The sequence below is a fragment of the Dipodomys spectabilis genome, unplaced genomic scaffold, assembly GCF_019054845.1.
Source record: "Dipodomys spectabilis isolate Male_0828 unplaced genomic scaffold, ASM1905484v1 ptg000436l, whole genome shotgun sequence".
In the NCBI taxonomy this organism is placed as follows: domain Eukaryota; kingdom Metazoa; phylum Chordata; class Mammalia; order Rodentia; family Heteromyidae; genus Dipodomys; species Dipodomys spectabilis.
Window position 1 is genome coordinate 5,725,538 of NW_024871113.1, and position 14,848 is coordinate 5,740,385.

The window sequence follows — 14,848 nt, forward strand, 5'->3', positions numbered from 1 at the left end:
CTAACTATATAGATAGATGAAAAAAATTCAAACAGTAAAAGTTGTCAGATAGTTTATAAAGCGTGGATTATATTTACTATTTCCTACATAAGCAATTATCCTGTCTAGGCTAAATGGTTTATTGGGTATAGTTTGAATATTTACTCATAAAGAATGCCAATTCATTAATTAAAATATAAGAAATGCTTGCCCCGTAGGCTTTACTTTTCTAGGTGCTGGAAATAAAATGAAAACAAAGTCAAGCAGTAACTATTTGTTAAAGATAAAATAGATAATAAATAGGTATACATGTAAAGAAACAGATATTTTCAATGATTTTTATTAAACTCCCCAAACTACAACATATAGTCACATAACAATGAATTAGCTATTCTAAATCTAAAAGTATTTTGAAGAGAACATTTTCATTTTGAACCTGAAATTAACACATCTCTATTCTATTTTTCTTTCCTGGATGATTCTGAGTTGGAGGAGCACACTGGATCATTTCAGGTATCTTCAGCAAAAGGAAAATGCATATCCAGTAGAAATTGGTAAATGCATATTCAATAATCTCTATAATTGTAATCATACTGGCTCCACAAAATAGACCAAGCTGACCACCAAGATCTGCTGAGATGGAAAGCAATACAGCAATTAAGCCATTGTTTAATCATTAAAAAAGAAAATTAAACATTACTAGCAGTTAAATTATTTAAAGCTAACAAGATAGTCACAACTGAAGATATATGAAGATATATTTATTGATACTGGGGATTGAACTCAGGGCATTTTATCATTACTTAAAAATTTAATGTAACGTGAATGCAAACTAGTAATACCTGCCAAAAATATCCATACAAATCATCTCAAAAAGAGAGACACAGTAAATATACAGTCTCTGAAAATCTAACTCAGATTTCCAGAATATACAGAGTCTAGATAAATCCCTAACAGAGCCTACATAGTTTAAAGTTCATTCTCATGTGTAACATGAATGGTAGAAATGAAACATTGGTAAGACAGTACTGGATGATGTCATTTTCCAGAAATTTAATCTTCAGGCAGTCTGGACAGCAAATGTTTAAACTTCCTTTTTTTTTTTTTTTTTTTGTCAGTAGTGGGGGTTGAACTCTGGGTCTGAGCTCAGTCTGTGAGCTCTTCAGGTCAAAGCTAGCTCCACACTTGGGCCACAGTGCTACTTCTGGTTTTCTAGTGGTTAATTGGAGATAAGAGTCTCACAGACTTTCCTGCCCAGGCTGGCTTCAAATCGCCATCCTCAAATGTCAGCCTCCTGAGTAGCTAGGATTGCAGGTGTGAGCCACCAGCGCCCAGCTAACCTTCTTTAATCAATATATCTAATGGTGAAAGGAGACATTTTTTGTTTTGACATATTTTTGTTTGTTTTCTTTCCTTTTGTTTGTTTGTATTTGGGAGGGTAAGGGAGGTCATATACAAAGGGGAAAAGGATCAACAAATACAGCAGTGATACTAGACACTATGTAAAAAATGAACTGTGTATCTTATGGGTGGGGATGGGAGGGAAAGACTGGGAAAGAGCGATGGAAGAGAAGACATGGTTCAATCAGGTACTGATAATACCTGATTCAACTATACAAAAACAATAAAAATATGTAATGTTCCATTTAACCGAAATATATTACATGTAACTGCCTTTTAAAAATGTTTAAAAGTCGGTATTTATCATAACTGCATTCCTATTGTGTTAAAGTATATTTAACATAAAATTTGCCATTTTCTATCATTTTCAAGTTGTGCAGTTCTGTGGCATCAAATGCATTCACTATTTTCTCCACCTATCACCATCCTTTCTTTCTATTTTGCTTTTGCCAAAAAAAAAACCTTTAGAACAATCATTTCTCATTCTCTCCTTCCACCAGAGACTGGATATCTCCCCTTTGGTCTTGGTAAATCTGGCTACTCAAGATCCACCTTCTCAACCAGATTGCATTACTAACCTGCTTCTCAGCACCTAACTCATCTTAGATCATGCTTAGCTTCACTAAGTGTGGTAATGAAATATAGCTTCTCCAGTGTAAAGGAGAATTGTGATGCTTTCTTCCTGTCTCAGTCTCTTCTTCATCTTGAATTGACTGATATCTTTTAATGCTGATAAACATTCATGTGATCAGCATAGCATCTTCTACTAAACAATAAAACCCAGAAAATAAACATTGAGTCGATTTTGAGTTTGATGATAAAGGGAACAGGCACTGGTTGTAAAATAACCACCTAATTTTATTTGCTTTAGTTCTATTTGTTTGCCCCATCCTGAGGTGACACTCTGTGCAGTTATGAGGTGGTCATACCTCACTGAAATAATCACCTGTGACTATTGTAGAATGTAAAATGTGAGTGTGAGTATGAGAGAAGAACCATCAGCCATCCTTGTTAAAGCCCAATACGGGGCTGAGTTGCATAGAAATAGAAGTGTTAAATGTAAATAACCCTCCATGAGATGACAAGAACTACTGATTTTTTTTCTCCCATTGATAAATTAAGCCTTAAAAAGGAAAGGAAAATAAGCTAATAGAAAATGAAGAGAACTGAGAAACAAGTAAATAACACTTACCAAGTAACTCAGGCACACTCACTGCTTTTTGTTGTTGGGTTATCTTATAGTTGAGGTCACTATAGTTTATTTCAATGTTCACAAGATTCTCCCTGGTGACAGAAACACAGTTAACTTAGCTTAAAATGATGAGCATGGTTTTTAATTTTATTTATTTTAAAATATTTATTTTAAAATCAGATGCTGCCTAATGTTCAGTTAGACCTATCATGTATACTCAATGGTTTTTTTTTTTTTTGGGTCCGGTCGTGGGGCCTGAACTCTGGGCCTGGGCGCTGTCCCTCAGCTCTTCAGCTCAAGGCTAGCACTCTACCACTAGAGCCACAGCGCCACTTCCGGCTTTTTTCTTTTTGCTCATGTGGTGCTGAGGAATCGAGCCCAGGGCCTCATGCATGCAAGGCAAGCGCTCTACCACTGAGCCACCTTCCGAGCCCCTGTATACTCTTTATATGTACTATTTGGAAAACACTCATGGCATGTTAATATTTAAAGAAAAAGAATTTTCCCTGGACCTAACAATTTCCCTTCCTCTTTTTTGAATAGAAGCATTAAATGTCTACTGAACAGACTTAAGTATTCACAAACTTTAAGTTATATGTTTAATTCTAATTCAAATCCTGGTTCTTTTTGTTGTTACTTATGTGACCTTGGAGAAATCAGTTTGTTTACATCTTGGTTGACAACTTGGTTAAAATCCTACTGGCCAAGATTTTAGAGTTGAATTCCCCATTGTTACAAGGACAAATTACACAATGTATATGCAGACCTGGCCTACAACCTGGCTTATGCTAAGTGTACAATAAATGGTATTTAACTTTAATCCTAAACTTGAGCAAATGTTCTCTTTTATTAATATTTTCTAGAAATATTTACATGAGATCAGAGTAATGAAACAATGTTGTTTTGTTTTGTTTTTCCCCTCATTGGGGCGACAGAGCTTTTGGCTCGCATGAGGTTTTTTCACTCAAAGCTGGTGCTCTATTACTTTTGCCACATCTCCACTTTTGGCTTTTAGGTGGTTAACTGGAGATGAGTCTTAATGACTTTTCTGTCTGGGCTGTCTTTGAAGCTTGATCGTCATATCTCTACCTCTTGAGTAGCTAGGATCACAGGTGTGAGCCACCATTGTCCTTATGAACCACTGTTTTGAAATTAATTCTTTATATGGCCTTGAAGACTCTTGCTCTATCTCCTCTACCTTGAACTTAGCTTCTACCTTGAACTCCAATAGTATCTTCAGTTGTTTCTTGATATTTCAACTTGTATGTCTTGCAAATGAATAAATTCCCAGTGAAATTCTTGATATTTCTTCCATTTACAATGTAAAGCATGGCACTCCCTGTGTTCAATAGGAAATTCTATTTTTCATACCTTCAGTATATATTAGAGTGTGACTACCTTTGCCTGAGCTTCATAATATTTCCTGGAGATTTTTACAATATCATTCTGATGGATCTTTGTGCTTCCAATCTTAAATCATCCCATCTCAAAAATACATATCTTCTGACCCCACATAGTAACCATAATGTACTTGGATAACTTGCTGAATCACAGCATGAGCGCTCAGTTCTGAGCTCACAGATACTACAAGGTATTTAGTCAAACTCTTGCATGCACTTCTGACTATCACCACTGTGAGTCCTTGCTCACTGTCCTCTTCAAGAAGCTCTTTCCTATCATAGAAAACAACCTTGACAAAGAGCTTCTGTACCTTCTCCAGACTACTTTCCACCTACCTTTGCTGTCACAGGATCCCAGTGCCACATGACACAACTACCTGTATTAACTGTCAGTTGATACTTCAGTGGAATAGACACAAGGAGGCAGAGTTCTGTGTCTCATACGCAGATGAATCCCCAGATACTAGAATATTCCATGAATCTTAACACATCACAGGTGTTCATTATATATTTGCAAAAAATCATAACAAATTAAAGATAAAACCAGTAAATGAGTGGGTAAATATTAACTTGCCTACTCTATAAATGGAAGAGTAATCCAACCAGCACATGAATTTTAAATGACAATAATAATTGTCATTATGGTTGGATTCTATTTGCAAGCCTTCCTGTAATGATACGGTGTTCTTTGACATATCTAAGGAACAGGACTGTAAATCTCTTTCCTGTTGTTTACAGTTTGTTAAAAATCAATATTCCTAAATAAACTTAATTCAAAGTGTATCATTAATATGTGTACTTAATGTTCATTGGTTTAACCCTGAGTAACAGGAAAATGTATTATGTTTAAACAGATAATGGAGAGTCATGGAAATGTTTATAATTTATAAAATAATTACTAAAATAAAAGAAATAATAAAGTTGTCTTGGAAGTTCAGAAATCTTAGTAATAATTTAATCTCCTCCTCTTCCATTATGGTCCTAATTTACATGTATATTGATAGTATTGTTTAGTTTCTCAGATACAACATTCATGGTCATTCCCAAACATTATCCACATGTGTTTTGGGGAGACAAGAAATTCCTCCCTTAAAATAATACTATGATGTTTGTGCAGCATCTCTCACACAGGTAATTTGTCCAGTCCGTCGGGTCTAACTGAATCTTTATGTTATAGTGACCCAGAAATATTTCACTAATGTCTTAGATTACATGCTTGTCTTAACAAAGCTACAATTATAAAATAGAATGTGGATTCTCATAAGGGAAAAGGGATTAGAGAAAATGAAAACGTATCATGTTCCAAAACTCCAAGAAAATGTTTTTCCATGGGCTTGAACCCAAAGGCTGCATTATTCATTGAAGAACTATTTTTATAAAACAATTTTATATACAATTTAATAAACCACTTTAGACATTTTATTATAAATTTGTTAAAGTAGAACAGTTTTAAAAATTCACTTTTGTTTTTATTTTTTTTTCCTTTCATGCAATTTGTTTCTAACATATTTATAAGATGATTTCTATGTTGCTTTGTATGTCCCTCCCCCACGGTATAACCCCTGCTTTCACTGTATTTATGTTGGTATAATTTGTGGAGGGGAAGGGAAAAAACAAATTGTTTAGGGATAAAGGTGGACCCATTGCAACAATGAGATGTACAAGTCCTTATGTCGAAAAACGAACTTTACAACTTTAGTGGGGAGGGGGAGGGAGGATCGGGTGATGAGAGGAGGGGGAGTATGTAAAGGGATGGTAAGGGGAAACAAAGAGGAAGCAATAATGCTTGATAAGAAATGTACTCATTACCTTGCCCATGTAATTGTAACTCCTCTGTACGGTATTCTCACAATAAAAAAATAAATAAATAAAAATTCACTTATACAACTAATGAAATCTGCCTAAATGCCACTACAATCGATCCTTACATTCATGTCTATGATGCTTGGCTCAATTAATCTAAGATTCTCCTCATCTGCCTTACAGGTTCCGCAGCTGCCGCGTGTGGCAGAATGGCTATGTTTTGGGGTTGGTTTCTTCCCCAGAAATAAACATACACAATTGTGAGTAAATTCAAAGTTGTTTCTTTTTTCACCTATTGCCAGTAAGATTTATGTCTGCTTCCTCAACACACGGCGTTTGCCTTTTCTAGTTCACTATTCCTTCCTTTCTGCTCCCAGTGCACAAATAAGTCCATAATTCTACACCGATTTCTTTTTTGTTATTGTTGTTTTTGGTCGGTTGTGGGGCTTGAACTTCAGTTTAAGGCAAGCGGTCTACCACTTGAGCCATAGCACCACTTCCGGTTTTCTGATAGTTTGTGGGATTTAAGAGTCTCACGAACTTTCATGTCTGGGCTGGCTTTGCACTGAAATCTTCAGCTCTCATCCTCCTGAGTTGCTAGGATGACACTAGCCCCTGGCTCTGCACAGATTTCTAATGAGCTCTGTCTGGGGCCTGTGAAGCCCCTGGGGCCACTGTGCTTGATCAGCAACTTGCCTTGGTCCTCTTGCTAAGTACCCTGAAAAGACCCCCCAGGCATCAGTTATGATGAAATACATAGGAAGCTATTTATAATTATCTGAGTTTTAGAAAAAGAAATGGTGCTGTCTGGGATTGTGTCCAGCAAAGAGAGGAATTTTTTCTAATCCCCCAATACATCTGTAGTCTCATGCCTATATCCTGTGCAATTAAATACTCTAGAGACCTCTCAAAGTGAAGTCAAAGTGCTTTTTTAAGTCATATTTGAAAGTAATAGGCATAATATTACATGCAAATTAGGTTCCTTGTTAAAATGGAATACAAAAATACCCTCACTAAAGGCAGCAGTATCAACTGAGATATAATTACTAGTTTCTTACTCTCTGGCTTTTCATTAAGGGTTTAATTAAAAACACTTTTAGCTGAGTATGTGAAATCATACCCCAGGAGTCCATCTTGATAAAAACACTTCCATCTCACCCAGACTTTTAAAGATTATTTTATTGTCTCTGAATTTACATGGGAAGAAATTTTTATTAAAATAAATCCCAGAAATAAACACCTGAATGAAAACAAACCTTCAGTCTCGTACTGGATATGCAAAGATAAATCATCTTAAAAATAATTAATGTATTTATTTTAATAGATGTAAGTCCAAATTATCAACAGATGATATTTGATTCCCTTCTAGGTTAGGTCTTATACCTAAAAATGTAAATAAAAACAAGTCATTTGTTGTTTGCTTCTACATGAGTTCAAGTCCCTGTACTGGCCAAAGAAAAAAAATACCCACAAGAATTTTCTATGCAGTTTGATTTATGGTTTCTTAGGGGCATCATGCTGTAGCAGAAACAGCACTAATCTAGTCCTCATTTAAGGGTTGGCTGAAATAGAGGGAGAATCCTAGGTCTTTTCATAAAGACCAAGATCCGAAACTAATTCCCTTTTGTGCCATTGAAGGCCTTGATGGAGCAGTTATTAACAGTAGTGTGTATTAAAATTAGTATTAATGCATTTTGAAAAATACTTTAAATACTGTGTCGGTAAGTGTTTTGCCATCTACTCTGTTGCAAAATAAAAACAATAATTTTTATTTATTTTTTTCTCCTCCACATACACCAACATCATATATAGTGAAAGCAGGGGTTATACCACGGGGGAGGGACATACAAAGCAACAAAGACATAATCTTATAAATATGTTAGAAACAATCACATGAAAGATCTCTCTCTCTCTCTCTCTTTTTTGTCAGTTGTGGGGCTTGAGCTCTAGGCCTGGGAGCTGTCCCTGAGCAATTCAGCTCAAGGCTCATGCTCTACCACTTGAGAAAAACAATTTTATCCTACCGCCTTACATCATTATTAGCAAACACAAATAACATAATATACAAGTATAGAATGTTCATATTTGAAATATTATTTGATTTCAATCTGCACAAATATTACCCCTAGCTGGGGCAGTGGAGGTATGATTTTAAGCAAATGAGTCCAGTATCATTTCATTTTTCAGACATTTGATTTGAAGGGGAAGAAAGACCTGACCTCTCACTGTACATCTCAGTGCTCTCATTGTTATTTCAGTGACACATACATTGCCATCCTTGATTAGTCAGCATTTCATTTCCTAGACTTAAAACATTCAATAAAGACACATTCATGTTAATTATGTGATTACCCAATATATTCTTGGCTTTGATTCAACTTCTTGGAAAGAAATCTCAAACCATTTTGACTTGGAAAAGTAGAATAAGAAATAGTAGCAGGATATTCTGTTTCTTCACAGGACACAGGGCAACTAGAATTATATGTTCCCATTGTGCACAATCCTCTTAGTTCAATGTAGTCTGAAATGAAAACCAGGAGAGAATATGCAGATATTATCTCACAGTGAGGACAGTTTGTTAAAGTTGTGATTTCACTCACTTTCTGTTTTAAAGTAGCTCACAAACTCCATCACCACTTTTTCTTTAAACAAATGTCTTTATATGTTTATGCTTAAGAATGCAGATAGCCAGGAAGATAGAACAGAAATCACAGGAATTGTTATCCTTTAATTTATTGAGTAACTGGATTCAGATCTTTAATAGAAATGAGAAACTCTCCAGAAAGACCCTGTGTGAGGTTATTCTTAGGAGAGGCCACAAAGGTTGAACAGCTATGTGCACTCAATCATATAAAATGGTATTTATTGAAATGAACTCCAAGAAATGGGAAGAAGAGGATTTGTTATTTTGCTTCTTGTTTGTTTGCTTTTTTCATGTCCTTTGTCACTGTTTTTGATTTCTGTATATTTTGTCTTGTATGTAAATTTATCTGTTTGGGGGACGGCAAGGGAGAGCAAAGTACAAACAAATGCAGCAGTCATAGTCACTAGACACACTGTTGAAAATGAACTATACACTTGTGGTGGAGGAGGGCCAAGAAGGAAAAACTGGGAGAAAACGAGGGAAGAGGTAAAACTGTTCAAAAAGAAGACATGACTTATGTAACTATAACCCATCTGTATATCACCTTTACAACAACAATAAAAAAAAAACTAAGAAGTTATGCCCTCCAGGTGCCAGTGGCTCATGCTTATAATCCTAAATACTCAGGAGGCTTAAATCTGAGGACCAGGGTTTATAGCCTGCTCAGCCAGGAAAGTTGGTGAGGCTTTTACTTCCCATTAACCACCTAAAAGCTGAAAGTGGAGCTGTGGCTCAAATGGTAGAGTACCACCCTTGAGCAAAAGTGCTCAGGAATGGGCTGGGAAGGTGGCTCAGTGGTAGAGCGCTTGCCTTGCATGCATGAGGCCCTGGGTTCGATTCCTCACCACCACATAAGCAAAAAGAAAAAAGCCGGAAGTGGCTCTGTGGCTCAAGCAGTAGAGTGCTAACCTTGAGCTGAAGAGCTGAGGGACAGCGCCCAGGCCCAGAGTTCAGGCCCCACAACCGGACTCACGACCGGACCCTGCCCCCCCCCCCCAAAAAAAAAGTGCTCAGGAACAGGGCCTGGCCCTGAGTTCAAGCCCCAGGACCCCTACAAACTAAACTAGAAGCAAATGTATCCAATTATACACAAGTTTCACACTTAATTCCAGCATTTAAGAGGAGAATGAAGGAGGATACTGCATTTAAGATTATCCTGACTGTGCTCAGGGTGGCTTAAGCCTGTAAATCCTAGCTACTCAGGAGGCTGAGATCTGAGGATTATGGTTCAAAGCCAGCCAGGGCAGGAAAGTCTGTGAGACTTTTATCTCCAATAAACCACCAGAAAACCAGAAGTGGCGCTGTGGCTCAAGTGGTATAGCACTCGGCTTGAGCTGAAGAGCTGAGGGACAGCGCCCAAGCCCAGACTTCAAGCCCCATGACAGACCAAAAAAATAAAAATAAAAATAAATAAATAAAAATAAAAAGATTATCCTGGATTACAGAGTAAGATCTTATCTTAAAAATAAAGGAAAAAAAGCAAGAAAAAAATAGGAAGGAAAAAATAGGCATTTGGGCTGGGAAGGTGGCTCAGTGGTAAGTGCTTGCCTTGCATGCATGAATGAGGCCCTGGGTTCGATTCCTTAGCACCACATAAGCAGAAAAAAAGAAAAAAAAGCTGAAAGTGGCCCTATGACTCAAGTCGTAGAGTGCTAGCCTTGAGGTTAAAAGCTGAGGGACAGCGCCCAGGCCTCGAGTTCAGGCCCACCACCAGACCCTCCCCCCCCAAAAAAAAAAACAAAACAAATAGGCATTCATCATTATGATTCCAATTGTTTAAAATTTAACATGTATAAAATAAGTGGATAATAAAGTGAACAGATGAAAGCCTGGTTCTCACATGGCTCACTTTACATGACTTTCTCTTGTATCTGTGATTTGACTTATCCATGACAAACATGTTTATTTACATACAAAAAGAAGGCTATTTTTATTATTATAAAGAGCAAAATTTTATGTAGTATGCTAATTCAAAAAAAAAATACCTTGAACTCTCCTGATGTTACTCTGTCAGTGTGCATTTTTAACTAGAGCAAGTCTGGAAATCTGAAGGATTTTAGTTTGTTTTTGTTTTACTATGTTTATTTAAGTTATCATTAAGAAATTCCCTCTTGCAGTTTATTTTGTTTCATTTCTGCATTATTCATGATATGATTTAATGTTGATAGGTAAGTTTAGTGCAAGTCTTGAATACAAAATAAGTAAATGAAGGCACTTACCAATGATAGGAGAAACACAGCTGTAGTATTTTTGTAGGTCACATTCTGTTCCATTTCCTTAAAAACAGTAAGTTTAACATATGCTTTTTTTTTCATGTGTTTGTTTTTGGTGCTAGGGAATGAACCCAGGACATCATGAACCAGGGTACTCCTTACCTCAGAGCTGCTTTCAAGCCCCAAGACTGCACATAAAATAAACAGCTTAATGACAAACATTTCATCTGTCCAAACATCCCTCCATCCATCTATCCAGACACTTATTCTTTTGTAAAATAAGTAGGATAACATATTAAGATCTAATGAAACTACCTAGAATGAATAAGGTATTTTTTTAAATTTCTTTCAATTTTGCCTCTACAATTCTAAAATCCTTAAGTGGGACTAAAAGTTTTCAAATGTTGGTAGTCTTTTAGTTTTAAAGCTCACAGTTATCATCTTATTTGACTCATCTGGCAACCTTCTGATGTGGAAATTATCATTTAACAAATGAGGAAACTAAGCCTCAGGAAGCTGCTTGTCCAAAGCTAAACAGTCAGCCTTCGCATGCTCTGAATATCTTAAATCCTGTTCTGTCCATGTATATAATTATCTCTATCTATCTATCTATCTATCTATCTATCTATCTATCATCTATCTTTCTTTCTATCAATTTATATATCTATCTATGTACCCAACTATCTACTTAGCCACCTAATCTACACACACACACACACACACACACACACACACACACACACACACACACACACACACACTGGCTGGATGCCTCTCGAGATAGAATGAAGGCAAATAAGCACCAATATTTATTAATACTGAGACAAACAACAAAATGAACATCCATTCAAGTGGAGTTTAACCCCAGGACTGATTCTAAAAACTTAGTCTTTGAATCTCATCTGAATTTATTGCTATACCCATGGGGTCTCTGATGTCAACTACAGTGTTTAGTCAATAATCTGGCAAATAAGAAAAGGAGATTATCCTCTTAGAATTTGTGGACAATTTATGGAATGTTTGCCTAAATACACTAATGTGCTCTGTATATGGAAACAGCAAAAATTGAAAGGCAGAAAAAAGACCTGCATTTAATGTTAATAGAAAATTCCACTTTTTCAAACCATGCCTTCCTTTCTTCTAAAACATAATGAAACTTTGGAATTGACCCACAATCTGAATAGCCAATTTGGAAGAATGCTTTTTCAAGTTATTATTGGAGTTACTTTAGCTAATTAACTTTAAATCTTTATTTCTTCATCTGTAAGTGAAATTAAAGGGATATGTGAGGATCTAGCCAAAACAGTAATAATTTTTGTGGTTTATTGAGTGTCTTGCTTAATTTTCAGTCTATATTAATAACTTTGCACTTTATAAAAAAAAATTAAGTTCTTTTTTGTTGTTTTGTTGTTGTTTTAATTTGTTTGGGTGGTTTTGTGATAGGCTCTTTCCATGTAGCCTGGGTTGGCCTGAAAGTCATTATGTAACTTGAGATCTTTCTGTCTTAATGAGGATTTTAAGAAAGCATAACAATTCCCAGTGCGTGTGTGTGTGTGTGTGTGTGTGTGTGTGTGTGTGTGTGTGTGTGTGTGTGAGTGATTTGAGGAAATCAGTCCCCAGGCAGTCAGCATGCTAGAAAGTAAACATTACACTACATGACTCAATTTATTGTTCTTTCCAATATAAATGGGAAGGGCAAATCTGAGTCAGAGCAGGCATTTGTATGGGTCAGTAGCTGAAAGGTAGCTCTTCAGGAACATGGTATTGGTTAAGAGAAGAGATAGCATGAATGAATCTTTGAGGCTTCTCCAATGGAAGAGAGAAGAAAGGGTTTGCCATTTGTGTGGAGGGGGAGAATAATGGCAAACTGGTTTTCCCTTAGTGTGGTTTACATTTTTAATAGATATGTTATGGAAAGGGGGATTAAGGAAATATGGATAGGTAGGTAGGTAGATTCTTTGCCTGACACTTTTTAAACCACTTCTAAACTCATTTAATCCTTGTAACAGTCCTGGAAATTAGCATGAATATCTCCTCACTGGGCGGAAATAAAGACAGAGGTTCATCCACTTGTGTGAGATCATCCAGATCAGTCATTGTGATCAGATCCCACTCTTACCCACCCTGCTTTATCATTTCCTTCATCGCTGGCCTTAAGCGAGTCCCTGGCTGTGGAAATGTCTCAAACTTCAGGCAGAGGAGACTTGAAAATTCTCCTGTAGTCACAATGTACGGAATGCCCCCAAAGTGAAATCTTCAATGTCCATAAGACTTAATGCAAATGACCTGATTTTTCTTTCAAATTAAGAACACCTTTATGTGTAGTTTCAAGTACCAGAGAGCAACTAGTTGTAACCTTTGAAATAAGAATCTAGGATTTACCTTCAGAACACAATTGTCTTTTATAGCAATTTCTGCAGGACTTTATGACTTATGTATCAGTTGAGTTACATTTGGAGAATGAATCAAATTTCCAGCATGGAATTTCATAAGAAGAGAAAAGAGTTGGATGGTGTATTGTTTTCCCATGTTTCAAAATAAGAATTGGTAATTGAGTATGGAAATTGTCCATCTTTGTTTACCTGGAAGCAGAAAAGGCAAACATCCACATTGCTTTTTTATGTGCTGGGCTTTGCATTCCTTCAAACAACCATAAGTACTGTAGCTGTGAAAATTCTGCAGCTTGATATCAGGATTACACTCTCCCCAGGGGTATTCTTGGTGGACTGTCTGAAGACAAAACAAACACTTGCTTCAAAATATTTGTCTAAGTCAATCCAGCCATTTTTTTTCATCAAAGAGGTTCATACATTGTTTTATTTTCACTCGGAGCTCTTCAATTTTTAAATTTGACTCTACAGGCCTATTTTGCCTACACTATTCGTCTGAAACTTCCTAAAGTAAGTATTAGAGTGGTATTTTTTACATTTATCTCAAATGATAGTTAATAATGTCCTGCAGACTAATAATTCTAAAAAATTAACTCATAGAATAACAGGAATGTGGCCCAAGTCTGCCAAGCAAAAGAAGAACCCTAAGTCCGAACCTCAGTAGACCAACTAGTTAAGTAACTAAATAAAACTGTGTAAAAATTAACTCATATAAAATCATTTTAGTGTATGTTGTGTTCGCATAGTGACCAGCCAACTCACAAAGAAGGGACAAAAATTCCCTTAAATAAGGGAATACAGTGTTCCAGGTTGCAACATAAATGCTTTCTCCGTATTAACTAGGGAAGTGAAGGAGTAAATTCTTTCCTCATACTAACCAGTTATACAGAGAAGGCACACAAATTCAGCAAGTTAATAAAGATAATTTCCAAGCCAGTAGGTAGATAATGTAAAAAAGCCAGACTTGCTCGATTGTTGCTTGGCACTCTTACCACTCTAATTTTCCCCTTCCCAGATAACCCCTGGAGACAAAACACCATGTTCAGCAACTTCTGAATTTCTCATGCAAATTACTTTGGGTTGCATAGCTCCCCAGCTTGTACTCAGGTTGTATATATGAATTTAACCACTTCTTTTTGCTTTCAAACTTTTTTGAACTTGCATACATTTGTAATAAGAAAGGATCTCATTGTGTTATTTCCAAAAATCACATAATATGCTTTGAACAAACTGTAATTCATACTTTATTTAACAAGCATGTGCCTTCTGATGAAGAAATAGAATGTAAAATGAGACTTGGATTTCCTGCCCTATTTTAAGGCATGGGAAAAACATGTTTTTTTTGTTGTTGTTGTTGTTGTTGACTTAATGTGCTCATTAATCCACCTAATTCCTCTGACTCTGCCCATCTCTAGCACTTGCCTTGAGTTGGCGGATTGTCACCCGTGCATGCATGCCCACTGGTGAGGACAGGCCCAAGCCATCAAACTGTGGCTCCTTCTTAGGTGAATGGATAACAAATATGATCCCAGCATCAGCAAAGCCCAGGGAGGGCTTATCAGTAAATTCCTCCTGAAACATAAATATCCATGTTCTCAAATGCTAGAATTTATGATTTTGTTGCATCATGTCATAGCATTAGACTGCCCTAAAATCAATATAGTCAACTTAATACTAGGCTTCAGTCTCTTTTTGTGTAAATGATGTAAAAGACCCCTTACAGCTGTCTACAGATGGGGACTCAGATACACCGGTGGCTCTTCATGCCTGACTTCCATCTTCCTCTTCACCAAACTGTCTTTTTATATTTCCCCTTTGGCCCTTTT

At 36.4% G+C, this 14,848-nt stretch overlaps 1 protein-coding gene across 1 annotated transcript in view; it reads right to left on the reverse strand.

The window, feature by feature from the left end:
• Positions 1-336: 336 nt before the first annotated feature.
• The window catches only part of Asic5 (acid sensing ion channel subunit family member 5), a 35,464-nt gene continuing 20,952 nt past the window's right edge, over positions 337-14,848 (reverse strand). The window contains exons 5-10 of the mRNA XM_042668406.1: positions 14,445-14,594; positions 13,215-13,362; positions 10,639-10,695; positions 8,128-8,296; positions 2,573-2,664; positions 337-612 (exon numbers count right to left, since the gene is read on the reverse strand). Coding sequence (XP_042524340.1) covers positions 422-612; positions 2,573-2,664; positions 8,128-8,296; positions 10,639-10,695; positions 13,215-13,362; positions 14,445-14,594 — 807 coding nt within the window. The 3' untranslated portion in view covers positions 337-421. The remainder of the gene's footprint in view (positions 613-2,572; positions 2,665-8,127; positions 8,297-10,638; positions 10,696-13,214; positions 13,363-14,444; positions 14,595-14,848) is intronic.